Here is an 18,182-nt window from a genome sequence, read left to right as displayed (position 1 = left end):
AGTCAAGGGCACATGATAGAAAATGAAGACAGGCAAAGGTGACTTTGGTGTGGAAAATCATGGAAGGCAGAGAGGTAGGTTGAGACTTGGCTCTCAGGGCCTCGTAGGCATGATAGGAATTTTACCCTCAAATGTAGAAATCTGCTGGAGGCTTTTAAGTGGGATGCTGTACAGGTGGTGTTAAAATGAAAAGATTTGTGCTTTGAGAGTATCACTCCATCGGTGGGAGAGGATGCTTAATCGGCTTGTGCAGTATTCCATATGAGAATGCCTTTTCGAATACATCACAAAATTGCTTTTTTAAGGTTTTAGGTAGTACCATGTTTCTCTTCAATATCATATATTCCCATATCTCTGTTTAAATGACTCTCATGATATAAAAAATAATTGTCATGTATTATATTTATTTGTGTAAATTGTCTGTCTTCTCTTCCTTATCCCCTTCTTTAGTAGAAGTTCCTCAAAAGTATTAGTAGATTTTTTATTAATTTTTAATTTAAAAATTGATTTCCTTCTTTTCCCCTCAGTAAATATCGTGCAGTCACTCAGTGCTTATCCTTTAAACAGCAGTTGTGTGATTCTTTCCTGGATACTATCACCCAGTGATTACAAGCTAATGTATTTTATTATTGAGTGGAAAAATCTTAATGAAGATGGAGAAATAAAATGGCTTAGAATCTCTTCATCTGTTAAGAAGTATTATATCCATGGTAAGTTTACTATACTTTAGTGAGTTGCTCTCATGGATTATATGACACTACAGATTATTAATTTAATTAATATAGCCAGTTAATGAAAACTTCAAAAATAGAGATGATACTACCATCCTAATACATATAATCCTATAACCTTTATCAAAACATTTAATTCTCTTTCTCTTCTTTTCTTTTCTTCTTCTTCTTCTTTTTTTTTTTTTTTTTTTTTTTTAACAGGGTCTCTCTGTGTTGCCCAGGCTGGAGTGCAGTGGAGCGAACATGGCTCACTGCAGCCTCTATCTCCTGGGCTCAAGCTATCTTCCCACCTCAGCTTCCTGAATAGCTGGAACTATAGGCACATGCCATCACACCCAGTTAATTAAAATTTTTTTTTGGTAGAGACAAGGTCTCACTATGTTGCTCAGGCTGGTCTTGAACTCCTAAGATCAAGTGATTCTCCTGTCTCGGCCTCCCAAAGTGTTGGGATTACAGGCATGAGCCACCAGACCCAGACTAATTCTATTTCCTTTGACATTTTCTCATTTTAATATTTTATACAGGGGATATCATATCATGTCAATTTTCTCCTCAATTTTTTCTACCATTGTTTTTAATGATATAGCATTTTATTCCAAAGTCTACTTAAACTGTTTAAGATTATGTTGCTTCTAGCTTTATCTTTTCTTAAATCATTTTTTAATAGCTTTTGATATCTTCTGCCAAATTATTTCCTCAAACTGTGTACCGCCTTATAAGGCCACTAGCAATGAGTGGGAATGCTAGCCTGGTCAGAAGAGCTAGAACTGGGTGACCTAGACCAGGGTATTCTCCTAAAGGTAGACCAATTATCCCAGGAGGTGAGTCAAGTACAAAGTATAAGTGCACAAGACAGCATTTCTAAGTCTGAGTAAAGATTGAGGGAAGTTAACTAGGGAGGCTAAGGATTGCTATGATCTTATTATACAATATCATACTAAGGACTCATACCATTATTTTATATCAGGGACCTAGAATTTAGCATCAGGGTACATTTATTTGCAAATTTTTGACCTGAATTTAGTTCATTACCACTGCTGCCCAGGTGGTTACTCTCTGTGCTTTTCTTTAAAACATGAGGATATAAAATTTAGGCTTCACAGAGATCTCACTTCTTCTGGATATATTCTTCTAGAATATTCATATATTATTAGAATTTGTGAAAATCATGGATCGATCCACCTGGAGCTTTGCTATAGGGTTGGTCATTTTCTGTGGATCAAAATCCCAGGTATTGCAAAGGGTCTCGTGGTCTCTACCACCATTTTGTTTGCATAGGATTTCACAAGACTATTTAGTCTCCCAGCTACCTTGAATGGAATGGGGAAACTAAGTAAGCTCAAAAAAAGGAATATTGCCCACTTTGGGGGTAAGGGAGAGGTAGTAGAACATATTGCTCTGGAAAAGGAAATGAAGGAAAAAAAAAGCTCATACACCCTGCACTTGAACAAATTGGCTATCACTGGAACATGGCTTTGAAAAATTGCAATCTTCTGTCTCTGGGTAAGATTTTTTAGAAAAATATTTGGAAAACTATTGTCATTACTAGATGATTAGAAGTGCTTAAGTGTGTTTTGAAACTCCCTTGATAATTTAATCCATAAATAATAAGTAATTTCTATGTTTGGAAATATGTCACTTTAATTCTTTTTTAAAACGTATGTTCCACTCTACTGTTAATTATGTATAAATGAGCCTTTTATGTATTTTTCTCCTCAGATCATTTTATCCCCATTGAGAAGTACCAGTTCAGTCTTTACCCAATATTTATGGAAGGAGTGGGAAAACCAAAGATAATTAATAGTTTCACTCAAGGTAAAAATCATAATTTTAGTTTCCTTTTACACCAATGTGTGTGCCTAATTTGTCAGTAGTAATATTGCCATCTGATTATTCTTTTTCTGATAGATCATGGAAGAATCCAGAGTCTTCTGTAGATTTTTCATGGTGAGGTTCCAAAGGAAATATTTTTTTCCTCCAAAAATAAAACTGGAGCTATAGAAATAAAGTCACTGGGCCTCTTATATTTCTGATTCATCTTACTGTATTTGGAATACCAACATTTTGATTTTGTTATTACTTTTTAAATTGTCTTCAAATCTAAGCAACCTAGCAATGATATTTCAAGAGATAAACATTTCATCTAGTGTTAGAATAAAAATCATTTAAAAAATTCATACATGTATTATTCAACAGATATTAATTGAATATTGTTCTAAGCACTGGGGATTGAATCATGAACATAAGTTTCTGCCCTTATGGATCTTAAATACCGGTGCTCTAATTGACAATGATGGGCAATAAATAATTATATAATGTCAGATAGAAATAAGTGCCATGAAGGAATATAAAAACAAGATAAAGGGATGACATTAAATGTGGCATTTTAGTTGATAGCCAGAAATGGTCTTTCTATGGAGGTAGATAATATTCGAGTAAAACCTTGCAAGTGCAGTAAGACCCTACTTGATATTGTCAGTAGATTCTTGGAAACTGCAACTTTATGCAACATGACGTACAGGAGGTCCTTGAATAACATCATTTTGTTCAAGGTAGTTTCATTATAATGTTGATGAGAAAAAAAAGGTTTTGTTTTACATTGCCATTTGACTTAACATTGCAGTTTCCAAGAGCCTATCAATGATGTTCAGTGAAGACATAACTGTACAAATAGCAAAAGCATTCCAGGCAAAGGGACAGTGTGTGAAGAGCCCCTAAAGAGTGGGGATGCTTGGTGGTTCAAGAAACAGCAAGGAAATCAGTGTGTGTGGAGTGAGCAAGATAGAGATTGGCAGGTGTGGAAGGTTGGGTCCTCCAGGAGTAGATACTGAGACAGTCATCATAACAGTTTTGACACCTTGACCCCTTATAATGTAAACATGATCAGATAGAGAGGAATGACAAATGAATAAATTTGAAAAAATACTTTGCTAATTTATAGTAGATATGATGCTGAACAAAATAGTATTTTATTAATGTGATCACAACATATTTTTATCTTCCTGTTCTTTATTTTTATAGTTTTGAAGGTGATAGAGATTTATGCTGAAATCAGAAAATGTCTACTATAATTTTTGATACAGAAAGAAATTAATATTTCCTCAAGTTTCTGAGTTGTATAAATTGTATTTCTTTTTCAGATGATACTGAAAAACACCAGAATGATGCAGGTTTATATGTGATTGTGCCAGTAATTATTTCCTCTTCCATCTTATTGCTTGGAACATTATTAATATCGCACCAAAGGTATTGTACTCGAGGTTAAGAATCTTTAAGGCAAAAGTCCTTAAGCATATTCAAACCCTGATTTAAAACCTTCTAAATCAGGAATATTAAAGTCTTCTAAGTGCTTTTATATGTAGTCTGTACACAATTAAAATAGCATAAAAAGGAAAGGCCTGTTGTCAGGAAATGGCATTCCATTTTGCTAGGACTATAAGAGTTAAAGAATGAGGAAAGAAACACGAAATGCAGCTTAACAGTTAAAGACAGGTTTTCTTTAGATAAAACCTGTGAGGGGCTTCTGGCCAATTTTGGTCAGAAGCCCTTTCTCTTACAGACTAAGAGTATATATTGGTTTTAGGGTGAGGGGGCTTATCACAAGCTTGGAATGTTTATGTGTGAGGGAGAAGTTTATGGTGGAGTTGGAATGTCTCTGGGAGGAGGGGAGGTTATCTTGGGGCTGGCATGTCTCTGGTCAGGGAGGTTGGAATGTTTCTGGTTGGAGATGTTATTTGTCATTTATGGTCATTTATGGTCATTAGGCTGATGCCCTTTGGATTTAGGTGGTTTTTGATTAAGGTGAATTTTAAAATGAGGTGCTTGTCCATGATGGTGATGCTCTTGCTCTGTCAAGGACAACATAACTTCAAGGAATAATTTAGTTTTTTTGTTTTTTGTTTTTTTAATGTATGTACATTCAGAAAACAACAAGCTTATAACAGGAAATCCTAAGCAGTATGTTCTTGGAGGTGGCCAAAATGACTTTCAGAGTTCTGCAGTTTGGGTCAAGGACTTTTTGTGGTGAAGTGGGTGGTAAAAGTAGCCTTTTAGTGGCGACCTGGAGCTGTCAGTTCATTTATGATCAGCAGGCACTCTGCTTTTTAGAAATCAGAACTGTGTGGCTCAGTCTGCTTGGCTTGTCAGGCAAATAAATGACTGAGTTCCGTGGATGGTGGCATGGGTGCCATGGTAATCTCTGTGCTGAGAAGTCCAGTGTGGTTATTTTACACATGCCAAATCTCTGTAGAAACCATTGTCTTCAGGCAAAAAAGAGGGAGAGGAGATTTTAGAATCAGAATTTATCTTTTAGTTAAGTGAGTTGATGGGGCCACATCAAGTGGAATTTTTTCTGGTACCCACTTGGTGGCCATTTTTAATATTTCAGTTTTGAGAGAAATCTATGCCGTGTTTAGCATGGTGCTTGGCACACGGCTTTCAATAAGTATTGGCTATTTCTATTATTACTATGATTTTCGGTTTTGGTCTAGATAAAAGTTTGGTAGAAATCTTCATGGGCTAGCATGTGAAAATGCATCTTACCCTACAGAGGCATAGTTGATCTGGTGGACTAATTTCTAGCTTGTCTATTCACTAACTGTTCACATTTTCAATATGAATGTTTTTCTCTAATTTTGATGCCCTGTTTATCCTTTATAGAATGAAAAAGCTGTTTTGGGAAGATGTTCCAAACCCCAAGAATTGTTCCTGGGCGCAAGGACTTAATTTTCAGAAGGTTGCTTTTTCAATTTTTTTAACCCAGAATGTATAAGATTGTATTCTAGATGCCATATGACTTACAGAGCATTAAGCTTTTTTGAGATTTAAAAACTCGTATTTTATTCAGTTCATCTTAATATGTATATTTATTATATATTTTCAAGAATAGCGGGATGCAGGGATTTGAAATCAGGAAGAAACAAATTTCAGTGCATAGTTTATCGTATGAGAGTTCACAATATACATATGTTGCTTCTGTGTCGCAGCACATAATAAAAATTATAAAGTTAAGGGTCAATCTGATGGACAACAGATACTTGGATACACTTTTTTGGTATAAACTGTCTTTAGGCAAAAGGCTGGAATCAATATTTTTATTGACAATAATTAGCCTCATAATTATTTAAATAAATTAGAAAATTATATGATCCTCAAATATTACAATCTGAAAAGTGCAGTAATCATAATAAAACTTATATTTATGCAGAAGTTCCTTTCAAGTACAAGTATTTTATGAAAGTTAGTCAACTATAATAAAATAATTTGTATTTACTTCTACAGTAGGATTTTTCAGAAGGCTCTAAAGTTTATTGAATGTTTTGTTAATTCTCATAATGGCCCTTGAAGCAAGGTTAGCTTTCTACTCATATAACTGGAAAAATAGAATTCAGTCAAGTCAAAATACACAAATTTTTAAACAATACTTATTGGGAGGTTATTATCCAGGTTCGGTGATTGCATCTTTGTCATTAGTCACTTGTTAAAAGTCTTCAATGATTTCCTTTTGAACACAAGATATAAACTAAAGCCTCCTGAAGCTATAAATAGTACTCAATGACCTCTTTCTACAATCTGTTATCAACCTAACTATGTGACTTTTTCTGTCCGTGGGCCTTGATGATACCTTTACTGTTCCCATCCACCTACACAGAGCCTTCCTTGTACATGAAGATCTTGCTCTAGGCCCTTCTTTCCTGATGCCTTCCTTTAGCCAGTGTAATTCAAAAGACTTTCTACCCCCTTTAAGTTCCTAGAGCATTGTATTGTTTTATTTATTGTGGATAGTGCTCTGATTTCAAAGACTGCATTTTATCCATCACAAATATTTGTGGTATTCCTCCTGCTGTTGTATATATGCAAAGCACTGAGATACATATTCTTACATTTATTAAGATGTTTACTGACATTCTCAATGTTTTGATTTCCTCTTCTGTGAAATAGGCTACTTACCTTATTAGGTTGTTTGGGTTACTAAAAAAGATGGTGCTTGTGACATAGTAAGGTCTCAACAAATATTAGTTATTATTTACATATTTGTGTATTTTATATTACTATTATTATTCTTTCAGTTACCCTATGGGACGAGTGTTATTCTCTCTATTTTACAGAAGAGAAAGCTGAAGTTCATAGTGGTTCAGTAACTTGTTTTAGAGGCAAGATTAGCTTACCAGTTTGTCTGGCTTTGAAGCCTGTTCTAATAGCAGCTGTTCTCTATAGCAGTGGCTTCTTTTTCTTTCTTTCTTCTTCACCATGACCCACAGTGAAAAAACTTAGGTTGGTGCAAAAGTAATTGAAGTTTTGGCATTTTTAATGTATAAATACATTTTGCCTTTCAACCTAGTACACCATACATAGAGATATGCAAGACCCAAATGAAAGATACGCAAAACAGTTTTACTACTTGCTTGAAATAGAATGTTTTAAAAGTCTATTTTATTTGTTAAAAATGCTGGTTGCAAGACACTAAATTGATTTCACAACATTCGAGTGGCCTATGATTTGCAGTTAGAAAAACACTGTTCTACAGCTTATCAATGAATAAGTAAACAACTAATATTGTAGACATAATGAACAATGACAAAGATTGAATTATAATTTCTCAGCAGGAGAAAGAATGCCCTGTCTTCAGAAGCAGCAGCAGTGTTGTTTTATATATGAACAATTCTTTTTATAGAAACTTCACTTTGCCTGGTCTAACCAGCCACACTCCTATACACTCCTTACCTGTGCTGTTGTTCACTAAGCCGCAGTCTCCTTTCATTAAAACAGCGTTGTCGAGTTTTTCAAGTAAATATTTTTCTCTCATTTATCTTTTATTATGAATTCATACAGTGACATGTTGTGTAGTTGTGATTAGAAAGTCAAATATTTCCAGAGATTTTTAAAATAACAGTCCTACAAATAAGAACATTCGCACCCACTGTATTTTAAAAATTCTTCACATTTCTTTAATTTACCAGAACTTGAAAAAATGTGGCAATATTTCAATCTACTTGTATATAAGGTCTGTCAGATGACCTGTGATAGCATTCATTTCATCCATATATTCAATATGATTGAATACTTATCCTATACCAGTCACTATAGTATGCCCTGGCATTATAAGGAAAAGAAAAATACTGTATGCTCTTGAGTATACAGTTTAGTGGGGAAGATAATCATTAATACATTTATCATGGAAATAACATTACTATTTTTTGTACAAATTTAGGGGGCACATGAGAAATTTAGTTACGTGTATATAACACATAATGATCCAATCACAACCTTACAGTTGTAAACTACATGTTGTGAAAGAAGGGGTCCCATTGTGCTGAGCACTTATAATGTGGGAACCTGGCTTATCGGTGGGGGTGAATGAATAAAGTTAAGCAAATTACATTTGGGCCAAGATCTGGTAGATGAACAATTATTAAGTAGGTTTTGAGGCAGAGATGTGGTGTCCAGCTAAGCACCTGCAAACACTAAGTCATGTGGAAGGCAGTACCCAGCGTATTCACAAACTGGAAATGGGAAGACTACAAGATGTTTTCTTAAATATGAGGGTTTTATGTCAAAAACCCTAAATACTTATCTAAATAAAATTCCTAAAGCTTCACTATATAAGTATACATTAATTCAGGGAATGATCATCTTACTTTTTAATGCCACTTAAAAAGAGGCTGAAACACTCTCCCTTCAGCATTTAAGCTCTGAAATCTTACCTATGGACCACCATGAAGTGGCTTCTCAGTGTTCAGGAGGGCCATGAAATGTTCAGGCCCACATCAGCAAAATGCAGTGTAAACCTGCACCAAATTCTTTTTCCCTTTGCCAGAAAATGCCTGGCACAAAGGAACTAATGGGTGGAGGTTGGTTGAATCAGGAAATGCTTGAGGACTACGTCCTACCCTGCTGCCACACCTGCTCTCCCTGAGGTGCGCACAATGCTGCCACAGGTCATCTGACAGACCTTATATACAAGTAGATGGAAATATTGCCACATTTTTTCAAGTTCTGGTAAATTAAAGAAATGTGAAGGATTTTTAAAATACCATGGGTGTGAATGTTCTTATTTGTAGGACTGATATTTTAAAAATCTCTGGAAATATCTGACTTTCTAATCTTGTAAATTATTTTTTAAGCACAGCTAACCCACAAGATGCTTAATTTATTACTAGGGCTGACCAGGTGCATAAATAACACTGTTAGGAATAAATCAGGTTTTGGAATATAATAGAACACTTAAAGAGTGAAGGAGAATATAACTTCAAAGATTTTATTAATGATAAAAATCTTGTAAAATTCATTAACTTTTTTCTATTTAGCCTGTTGTTTTAATCTCCTAAATAATTAAAATGTACCTTTTTCTTTTTGAGACAGGGTCTCACTCTGTCACCCAGGCTGGAGTGCAGCGTTGCGATCTCAGCTCACTGCAGCCTCGACGACCCTGGGCTCAATTGATCCTCCCACCTCATCCCCCTTGGTAGCTGGGACCTACAGGTGCATGCCACCATGCCTGGCTAATTTTTGTATCTTTTTGTAGGTACGGGGTTTTGTCATGTTGCCCAGGCTGGTCTTGAACTCCCAGGCTGAAGTGATCCACCCACCTCGGCCTCCCAAAATGCTGGAATTACAGGTGTGAGCCACCACATCCGGCCTAAAATATGCTTTTTAAAGGAAAAATAACATAGCGTAACTCACTTTATATTACCAAAGAGGAAAAGGGAAATTTACCATCCACCCTATGTTTCATATTCATGTTATTTTATTTAATTATTTCATAGGGCTAATAACCTTATATTTTCTGATGATAAAACTGAGACCTAGAGTGGTTCAGTAGCTTGTCTTGATCACCCAGGCTGTCCATGTAACATCTGTGATTCAAATCCAGATCTGTCTGATTCAAATTGATACCTGTGCTATCAGTTCCATATTAAAAATATATTTCTTAATATGCTTAATGCCACAAAATTATACACTTAAAAATAGTTCAAATGGTAAATATTGTTATATACATTTTAGTACCATAAAAATGGGCAAATGATGTGAATAGGCATTTCTCCAAAGAAGATATACAAATAGCCAAGAAGCACAAATGAAAATATGCTCAGTGTCATTAGACAATAGGGAAACACAAATAAAAACCACAAGATGCCCAGTAGGATGGCTATAATAAGAGACAGATAATAAGTGTTGGTGAGAATGCAGAGAAATTAGAATTATCATATACTGATAGTGGGAATGGAAAATAGTGCAACTCTTTTGGTAAATAGTCTGACAGTTCTTCAAAAGGTTAAACATAGAATTATTATATGACCCAGCAATCCCATCCATAGAAATGAAATAGCAAATCCACATGGGAACTTTTATATGAATACGCATAGCAGTATTATTCATAATAGCCAGAATGTGAAAGTAAACCCAATGATGAATAAATAAGCAAACAAACAAAAACCCCACAGTATATTGCAAAGAAAGCAGACCAGAGGGGCCTATTGTTTTTAAAAATAATTCAAATACAAATATAGTATTTTTTAAAGGAAGTAGTAATTTCTATATCAAGTATTTAATTTGTTCTCCAAATTCAGATATTTTGAATATTGATTTTTATGAAAGCACTCTTAACCTGTAATTTCTAGACATCTAACATGATTTTCAAAATCTTCCCTAAAATTAAAAAGAATTCTCCTCATTTTTGTTGTTTTGAATTTTCAGTGATGAATCTGGAGTGGTTCTTTTTTTATTTAACGTGGTTATTTTTTGAAGAGACTTTCAATTCTATGTCTCCTGTCAATTCTAAGAAATTATATTATTTCTTTGATAATTTCCTCTCCTCTTGTTTCTTTGTTTCTCTTTCTAGAATCTATATGTTGGATGATGGACCCTCTGCATAGATCTTCCACATTTCTTACCTTTTATCTCATATTTTCTGTTTCTTTGCTTTGTGTGTGTGTGTGTGTGTATGCTACATTCTGAGACTTTGTCATACCCTCTTCTTCCAGTGTATCTGTTGGATTTTTATATACTATTATTTTTGTAAATTTCCAAATATTCTTTCTCAGAGTATTCTGTTCTGGTTTTATGCATATTTTCTTAAATGTTGCTAGAAATACAAATTCGAGGATTTTTGTTCTTTTATTTTAAAAATTCTTTTTTCTTCTATACCCTGAATTATCTGTGTTCCTTCTAGTTCATATGTTCCTGTTGCTTATCTTGGCCTCTCTTTTATTATCTCAGACTTTCCTCCCAATATCTGGTAATCCTTTGTTTTCCTTTCATGTTTAGGAATGAAACAGTAGACAGGCTGACTGGGAGCCCAGTGTATATAGGCAGGGATTGTTGCCCTGGGTGAGTAGGCAGGGTTCTCTGGCCAGATGAGGAAAGATGTGCTCTCAGCTAGCAATATTCCATGGCTGCTGTCTTCCTCCCCAGACTTTTGAGAACAAACCCTCAGTCTGGTTTTGAACGGTAGTTCTTACATGAAGGCTCTTCCGTGTTCAGCAGAGGAGTAGAAGAGCCCCATTCCATATGTAGAACTTCCGTTAGGCCCCAGTTTCCAGTCACAGTTCTCTTTTCTTCCTGTGTTTTTACGTGCCATTTCTTCACGCACTGTCTCTGCTGTATACGGCAGGGCTAATTTTCTTTCTCCTCAGCTGCAGCTGGATATATTCTGGTCTTCAGTTTTCTTTGCTCACCTTCTTTGATCTATACTCTTCCAATTGTTTTCTATCTTTTAGCAGTGAATGAAAATTACTCATTTCTCATTAGCCCTCTCAGATCACCTTCTTCGTGGTGGGTCTGTATTTGACTCATTTACATACTGCCATTCCAACAGAATCTCTAGAGAGACAAGAGAGAAACCTGTTCAGTTTGCCATCTTGAATCAGAATACCATTTCTGTTTATACCTTAAAAATCAGAACCTTAAACACAGATTGAATTTTTGTTGTAAGAAAATGTATTATGCTAACTCAATAGCCTTGCTTTTCTTCCGATTCAAATTTTAGAGTGTAAAAGAACTATGACCTTTCTTACTTTGTTTTGCACCTTTTTACCTTAGCATTTCTGCCTAATTTGTTAAATTTCTTCTAAATCCAAATCACCTGGGTTTTCCCCTTAACGATATTTTAAGCCTCTTTAATTCATTTTCAATTTGTTCCACTTTTTTATTCTTTAATTATTTTACAATATTTTTCTCATTCTCTGTTTTTTGTTTGTTTTTATCCAGCCATGCTGCTATGTCTACATTTATGCCAGCTTTCACAAGAGTTTACTCCATTTAACAACTTCCTTTAGTGGGGCTAAAGCTAGAAAGAAATAGATTTTTCCTTGGGATCTAAAAACTATCTTAGATTCCCCAGCCAGCCCTAGGCCTCCAAATAAGCAGCTCAACAACCTGTGGCCTCCCAAAACACCATCCTCACAGATCTGAATCAGAAGCATCCCTAACATTGCTAGATGGCCTTCCAAATGTGTGGAAGAGCTGGTGCATTTTCGAGTTAAAAGTTCTGTTTAGAAGTAACCATCTCCCCTATGCCCAGAAATGCACATTACTGGGCCTAGAAGTGTATATTTCACTCCCCTAAAAACACAACTTCAGTTTTGTTTATTTTCTTGTTCCTTATGGCCCTCAGGTTATGAGGAACCAGGAGAGAGTATAATCAATCTGCTGAATTTTATCACAGCAAGTAGTAAAGAAAACAAATAACATGTTCTTCTGCTTATTTGTGTTTGGGACAACCTTTCATCTTCCATTGTGTTATAGAAAGATTGTTGGACTAGAAAAAAAGAACTAAGTCAGGGTCCTCCCTATACTTTAATTATCCATGTAACCTTTAACAAATGATCTTGGCAGCCTCAATTGCTTTGTCAGAAAAAAGGGAGACACTTGGACCATATGATTTCTCAGATCTTATTGCTAGATTTTAAAAACCCATGGTAATGAATGGTTCTGTGATCCTATTCTTTACCATTTTTAGCACTTATTTCTATTTTTTTTATTTTTCTTTTCACTGCTCTCCTCTTTTATTCTTTCTCGTTCCAAACTATCCTATATTGCTGTTGGTTCTCCCTCTTTTAACTTTTCCAGCTTGTTGTTCTTCTCTCCTTTTACCTATTCTGTTATTTCCCTGTAAGTTTTTCCCTTCCTGGGGTTATTAAAGCTGTCCTTAGAGGGTGATATGAAGACATTCATTAAGAAAATGGGAGAAGCCACCTTAGTTCAAAATTTTGCCCTTTCCCAAAAGGATGCATTATTGTAACCTGACACAAAAATTTATAGTCCAGAACCCATGCTTGACAGACAATGTTTATTGAAATCTTTTATCTTTTTCTTTGTGAGTGGTTTTTTATTTTGCTTTCTTATTTTGTTTTATTTTATCTAAACAGAGAACGGACATTCTTTGAAGTCTAATCATGATCACTACAGATGAACCCAATGTGCCAACTTCCCAACAGTCTATAGAGTATTAGAAGATTTTTACATTTTGAAGAAGGGGAGCAAATCTAAAAAAAATTCAGTTGAACTTCTGAGAGTTAACATATGGTGGATTATGTTGATTTAGAACTTAAAATAGATGTATAAATTTGGGTTCAAAATATAGATTTGAGTCCAGTTCAGTTTGGATGTATGATTAATTTTCAAATCATCTAAAGTTTAAAAGTAATATTCATGATTTCTGGCTTTTGATTTGTCATATTCCTGGTCATAAAACATTAAGAAAATTAAGGCTGTTGCTGTCATTACATATCTATTAAATGTCATCAAATACGTAGTAGACAATGCTGTAATTAGGTGAACTCTAAAACTGCAACGTCTGACAAATAGCTTTAAAAATACAATGATTGTAAGTATAGAATCAGTGAAAATATTTAGTTTGTATTTTTATGTCCAAAATTTTCCATTTTAGATTCCTTTATAGACACCTCAGCCTAAAAACCAGCCTATTCGGGTGTTCTTCTGAATATTTCCTGGCATTTTTATATCTAACTTTGTTCAGCCTGAGAATTTCAGTTTTCAATATCCTTGAAAATGGCTTAAGTGCTAACTTCTGTTTCAGTTAAAAGAAAGCCCGAAGTTGTGTTTCTGCTGGTCACAGGACAGTGGGAGTTACAGTTCATATAAGAATGACCCTACGTATCCAGGTCAGATGGACCAGATCAGAAAGGAACATCAACTTCTAATCCAGCTTTCTTGTTTAATTATGACCTAAATCTAATTTACTTCCACTAAACCATCCAAGACCTCTGGCAGGCAGGGAAATGGGCAGTGATGCAAGAAAGGGAGACTCTTTGGAGCTTTTACAAATAGTTCATGGTGAGGACAGGACTTTTCTACTTTCAAACAGACCGCTTGCTGGTTTTATGAATTCAGCACACGAATTACGCTGTGTTGCTCACATTCAAACCAAACCAAAGACTGTGTTTAATGAACTCAGTATTCAAATTTATTATATGTAAGTATATATATATATATATATATATATATATATATATATATATATATGGATCCCTTATATTTAGATTTTACTCATAGTTTTATTTGAAAGTAGAAAAGAACTCTACAAAAACAGGAAGAATGTGTCTTTCTTCCATTCTTGACTACTAATAGATGTCATTGAAATGTAAAATCTAAATGTGAAATTATGAAAGGATATTCTTTACTGCCCACTGAACACATATTTAATATGTGCCCAGATTATTCTAAAATCTTTAAAAAAGATGCACATCATGAAATTTTGTAAATGAATATACTTTTAATAAAGTTTTATAACTCACTGACAAAACATATTTCAATAGTATATGAGTATGAGATTTCTTATCAAGTATGAGTGAAATATTCTATCTGAATGCATTTGAAGGCATTTACAGTATTTGATTTCAACAGATACTGATAATGACATTTTAGAGAGCATGAAATATATCAAACACGTCATTTGAAGGACATATGTGATCTTGACTATGGTTATGGGTTTTTTTTGTATGTATTCCTTGTTTCATATTGATAGCATCTAATTCCTTTATTTGACAATCTTAATATGTAGGTTCATTTAAATTTTAAGACAGTTCAGTCCATATATAGTAGAAGCCTAAAGAAAAAAGAAAACGGGCAAGCAAATATTTGAAGAAAATTATAGAACTATAGATTTCTTTAGGAAAAAAACAGACATAGGAACAGTTTTCTCTTCATATATTATGATTGTGAATAATAGGAAAAATTGTATTAATTCAGTATTTGTCATTATGCAGTATTTTAATACCTACATAAGTATTTTATTATTACATTTTGTGCTTGGTATATTTATTCTTTTATGTTTTTAATCACTAACATAATCTACTTAAGAGTATAAAACTATGCTAAATAAATTGTATTGTATCTGGAATATACTTGCCATTATGAAGAACAGCTGGGTATACCATTATTTCAAGCAATGAATCTGAATTCTATTAGTTTAAAAATTGTAAAATTCAAGTTAAATGACATGTATGATATATAAGCTTAACACATTTTCTATAGACCTTAATTTAGTTGTGTGAATTTTTCAATGTGATGTATCAACAGCTTTTTTTATTTTGCATTTATTTTTTCAATGTGTTTACATTGTATGAATTGAGATTTTTGCCTGCAGATTCTTGATTTGTAGTTGCTTGGCAGGATTTTTCTTTGTGATATAATCATTTCTATAAAAAATATGATGTACATTTGTCTTGTGTATTTGTCTTCATTTCACATGTCCATAGTAAATATTTTTACATGAAGTTATTTATAAAGAATAGTAATTTACCAGTGTGTGATCATCTCTTTCATCATCATTGTTCTCAACATGTGATATTATTAGCTCTTATTTTCAGATAGTCCCAAGCAGATTCTCAGTATACAGCAGATAAGTTTTTAATAGTCAACACAATTACTTTACTTTCATACCATATCTTATTTCACAATACAGTTATTTTAACTGTTTTTAGACAAGTTATTTTGGTCATTTCATTTTATTATAATCCACTTTTTTCAATTTTGGGCTAAAATTTTTAGTTTGTGGGAATGTAATTTGCTACAAAATATTAGGAAGAAAGTATTTTCAGAAGATAGCATTTTCCAATAACAGTAGCCAGTCTTTCCTGAGAGCTAAGCACTTGCAGACACTAATTTATTTCTAGCCACAACACCATGAAGCATATTTTTAGAGATGATGAAATTGAAAGGCAGAGAGGTTAATGTACTTGTTCATGGTTGTAGAATTCGGAGAACTCAAGTCTAAGTCTGTCTTGTCCCACTTTCAAATGCTATCTTAAACGGGCTCTTCCTTATGCTTTTTGATATATGGATTTTAGTAAAAAACTAGTTAATTTGTGGTTGACTTACATCCTTTATTATTAACTTAACACACTTCCATTTCTGCCAGTATGACATAATGAAGCAAAATTTTTTAACATAATTGAGCCTTAAAATGTGTGTTTTCTTTTAGCCAGAAACGTTTGAGCATCTTTTTATCAAGCATACAGCATCAGTGACATGTGGTCCTCTTCTTTTGGAGCCTGAAACAATTTCAGAAGATATCAGTGTTGATACATCATGGAAAAATAAAGATGAGATGGTGCCAACAACTGTGGTCTCTCTACTTTCAACAACAGATCTTGAAAAGGGTTCTGTTTGTATTAGTGACCAGTTCAACAGTGTTAACTTCTCTGAGGCTGAGGGTACCGAGGTAACCTGTGAGGACGAAAGCCAGAGACAACCCTTTGTTAAATATGCCACGCTGATCAGCAACTCTAAACCAAGTGAAACTGATGAAGAACAAGGGCTTATAAATAGTTCAGTCACCAAGTGCTTCTTTAGCAAAAATTCTCCATTGAAGGATTCTTTCTCTAATAGCTCATGGGAGATAGAGGCCCAGGCATTTTTTATATTATCAGATCAGCGTCCCAACATAATTTTACCACACCTCACATTCTCAGAAGAATTGGATGAACTTTTGAAACTGGAGGGAAATTTCCCTGAAGAAAATAATGATGAAAAGTCTATCTATTATATAGGGGTCACCTCAATCAAAAAGAGAGAGAGTGGTGTGCTTTTGACTGACAAGTCAAGGGTATTGTGCCCATTCCCAGCCCCCTGTTTATTCACGGACATCAGAGTTCTCCAGGATAGTTGCTCACACTTTGTAGAAAATAATTTCAACTTAGGAACTTCTAGTAAGAAGACTTTTGCATCTTACATGCCTCAATTCCAAACTTGTTCTACTCAGACTCACAAGATCATGGAAAACAAGATGTGTGACCTAACTGTGTAATTTCACTGAAGAAACCTTCAGATTTGTGTTATAATGGGTCATGTAAAGTGTAATAGATTACTTTATAGTTGTGGGTGGGAGAGAGAAAAGAAACCAGAGTCAAATTTGAAAATAATTGTTCCAAATGAATGTTGTCTGTTTGTCCTCTCTTAGTAGTATAGACAAAAAATTTGAGAAAGCCTTCATAAGCCTACCAATGTTGACACGCTCTTCTATTTTATTCCCAATCTGTAGTGGGAAGGTCCCTTGTTTCCAGCTAGAAATAAGCCCAATAGACACTATCTTTTGTGAAATGTAATTGTTTTTTTCAGAGAGCGTGTTGTTTTACCTCAAGTTTTTGTTTTGTACCAACACACACACACACACATTCTTAACACGTGTCCTTGTGTGTTTTGAGAGTATGTTATGTACTTATATTTTGTGCTATCAGACTGTAGGATTTGAAGTAAGACTTCCCTAAATGTTTAAGATAAACAGAGAATTCAGCCCTGGACTAAGGGGTTATACTTGTGAAGACTAATAAGCCAATTGTTGTGTACCAAATTTAAGATATGTACCATAGAATGAAATAACCTCCAAGAATGGCGATGCCCACAATCTGTATTTTGATGACAGCACAAGCACTTTTGAAAACATAATGTCAGTTTTAATTCTTCTCTCTGAAAGATGTTGAAGTGGTCATTTTCTGATGAAGTTAGATTGCCAAATGTCACTGTATATCTCTCCAGAATAATTGTCTTCCCCCATCCCCGCCTGGACATATGCTATTTTTTTCCCTCACTGAGCATTCTCTCTACATAAACCAACCACTGTGTAGTACTTTACATACCTTAATTCAGTTAATTATTGCAATAATTTTATGAGACATCTATTACTATGCTACTCCTTAAAGATGAGGACAGTAAATAATTTGCCCAAGGTTACAGTCAGTGGGTGATGGAATCAGAATTCAGATTTAAATGCAGATTTTTTAATGTTAATGATTATGTTTTTACCTATACCCTACATAGCCATTAATTTTTTAAAAATGACTTATAATCAAAATTTATTAAGTAGAGGCCAGGCACAGTGGTGCACGCCTGTAATTCCAGCACTTTGGGAGGCAGAGGCAGGTGGATCGCTTGAGTTCAGAAGTCTTAAAACTAGCCTGGGCAAAATAGTGAGGCCTCGTCTATACAAAA

The 18,182-nt window shown here is 34.3% G+C and overlaps 1 protein-coding gene across 3 annotated transcripts in view; it reads left to right on the top strand.

Annotated features, from left to right (window-relative positions):
* Positions 1–17,485, top strand: part of LEPR (leptin receptor) — a 210,144-nt gene extending 192,659 nt beyond the window's left edge. Inside the window, exons 16-21 of one of the 3 annotated variants that reach the window (XM_010365835.2) lie at positions 528–710; positions 2,451–2,546; positions 3,872–3,977; positions 5,391–5,466; positions 9,256–9,348; positions 13,100–15,412. In XM_010365835.2, coding sequence (XP_010364137.2) covers positions 528–710; positions 2,451–2,546; positions 3,872–3,977; positions 5,391–5,466; positions 9,256–9,348; positions 13,100–13,117 — 572 coding nt within the window. In that variant the 3' untranslated portion in view covers positions 13,118–15,412. Of the gene's footprint in view, positions 1–527; positions 711–2,450; positions 2,547–3,871; positions 3,978–5,390; positions 5,467–9,255; positions 9,349–13,099; positions 15,413–16,176 lie in introns of those variants that run through there. The other 2 variants (XM_030942609.1, XM_010365837.2) reach the window with 2 other exon arrangements.
* The last annotated feature ends 697 nt before the right edge of the window (positions 17,486–18,182 follow it).

This window comes from Rhinopithecus roxellana, chromosome 12 (assembly GCF_007565055.1).
Source record: "Rhinopithecus roxellana isolate Shanxi Qingling chromosome 12, ASM756505v1, whole genome shotgun sequence".
Classification (NCBI taxonomy): domain Eukaryota; kingdom Metazoa; phylum Chordata; class Mammalia; order Primates; family Cercopithecidae; genus Rhinopithecus; species Rhinopithecus roxellana.
This window is presented reverse-complemented; position numbering and strand designations above follow the sequence as displayed.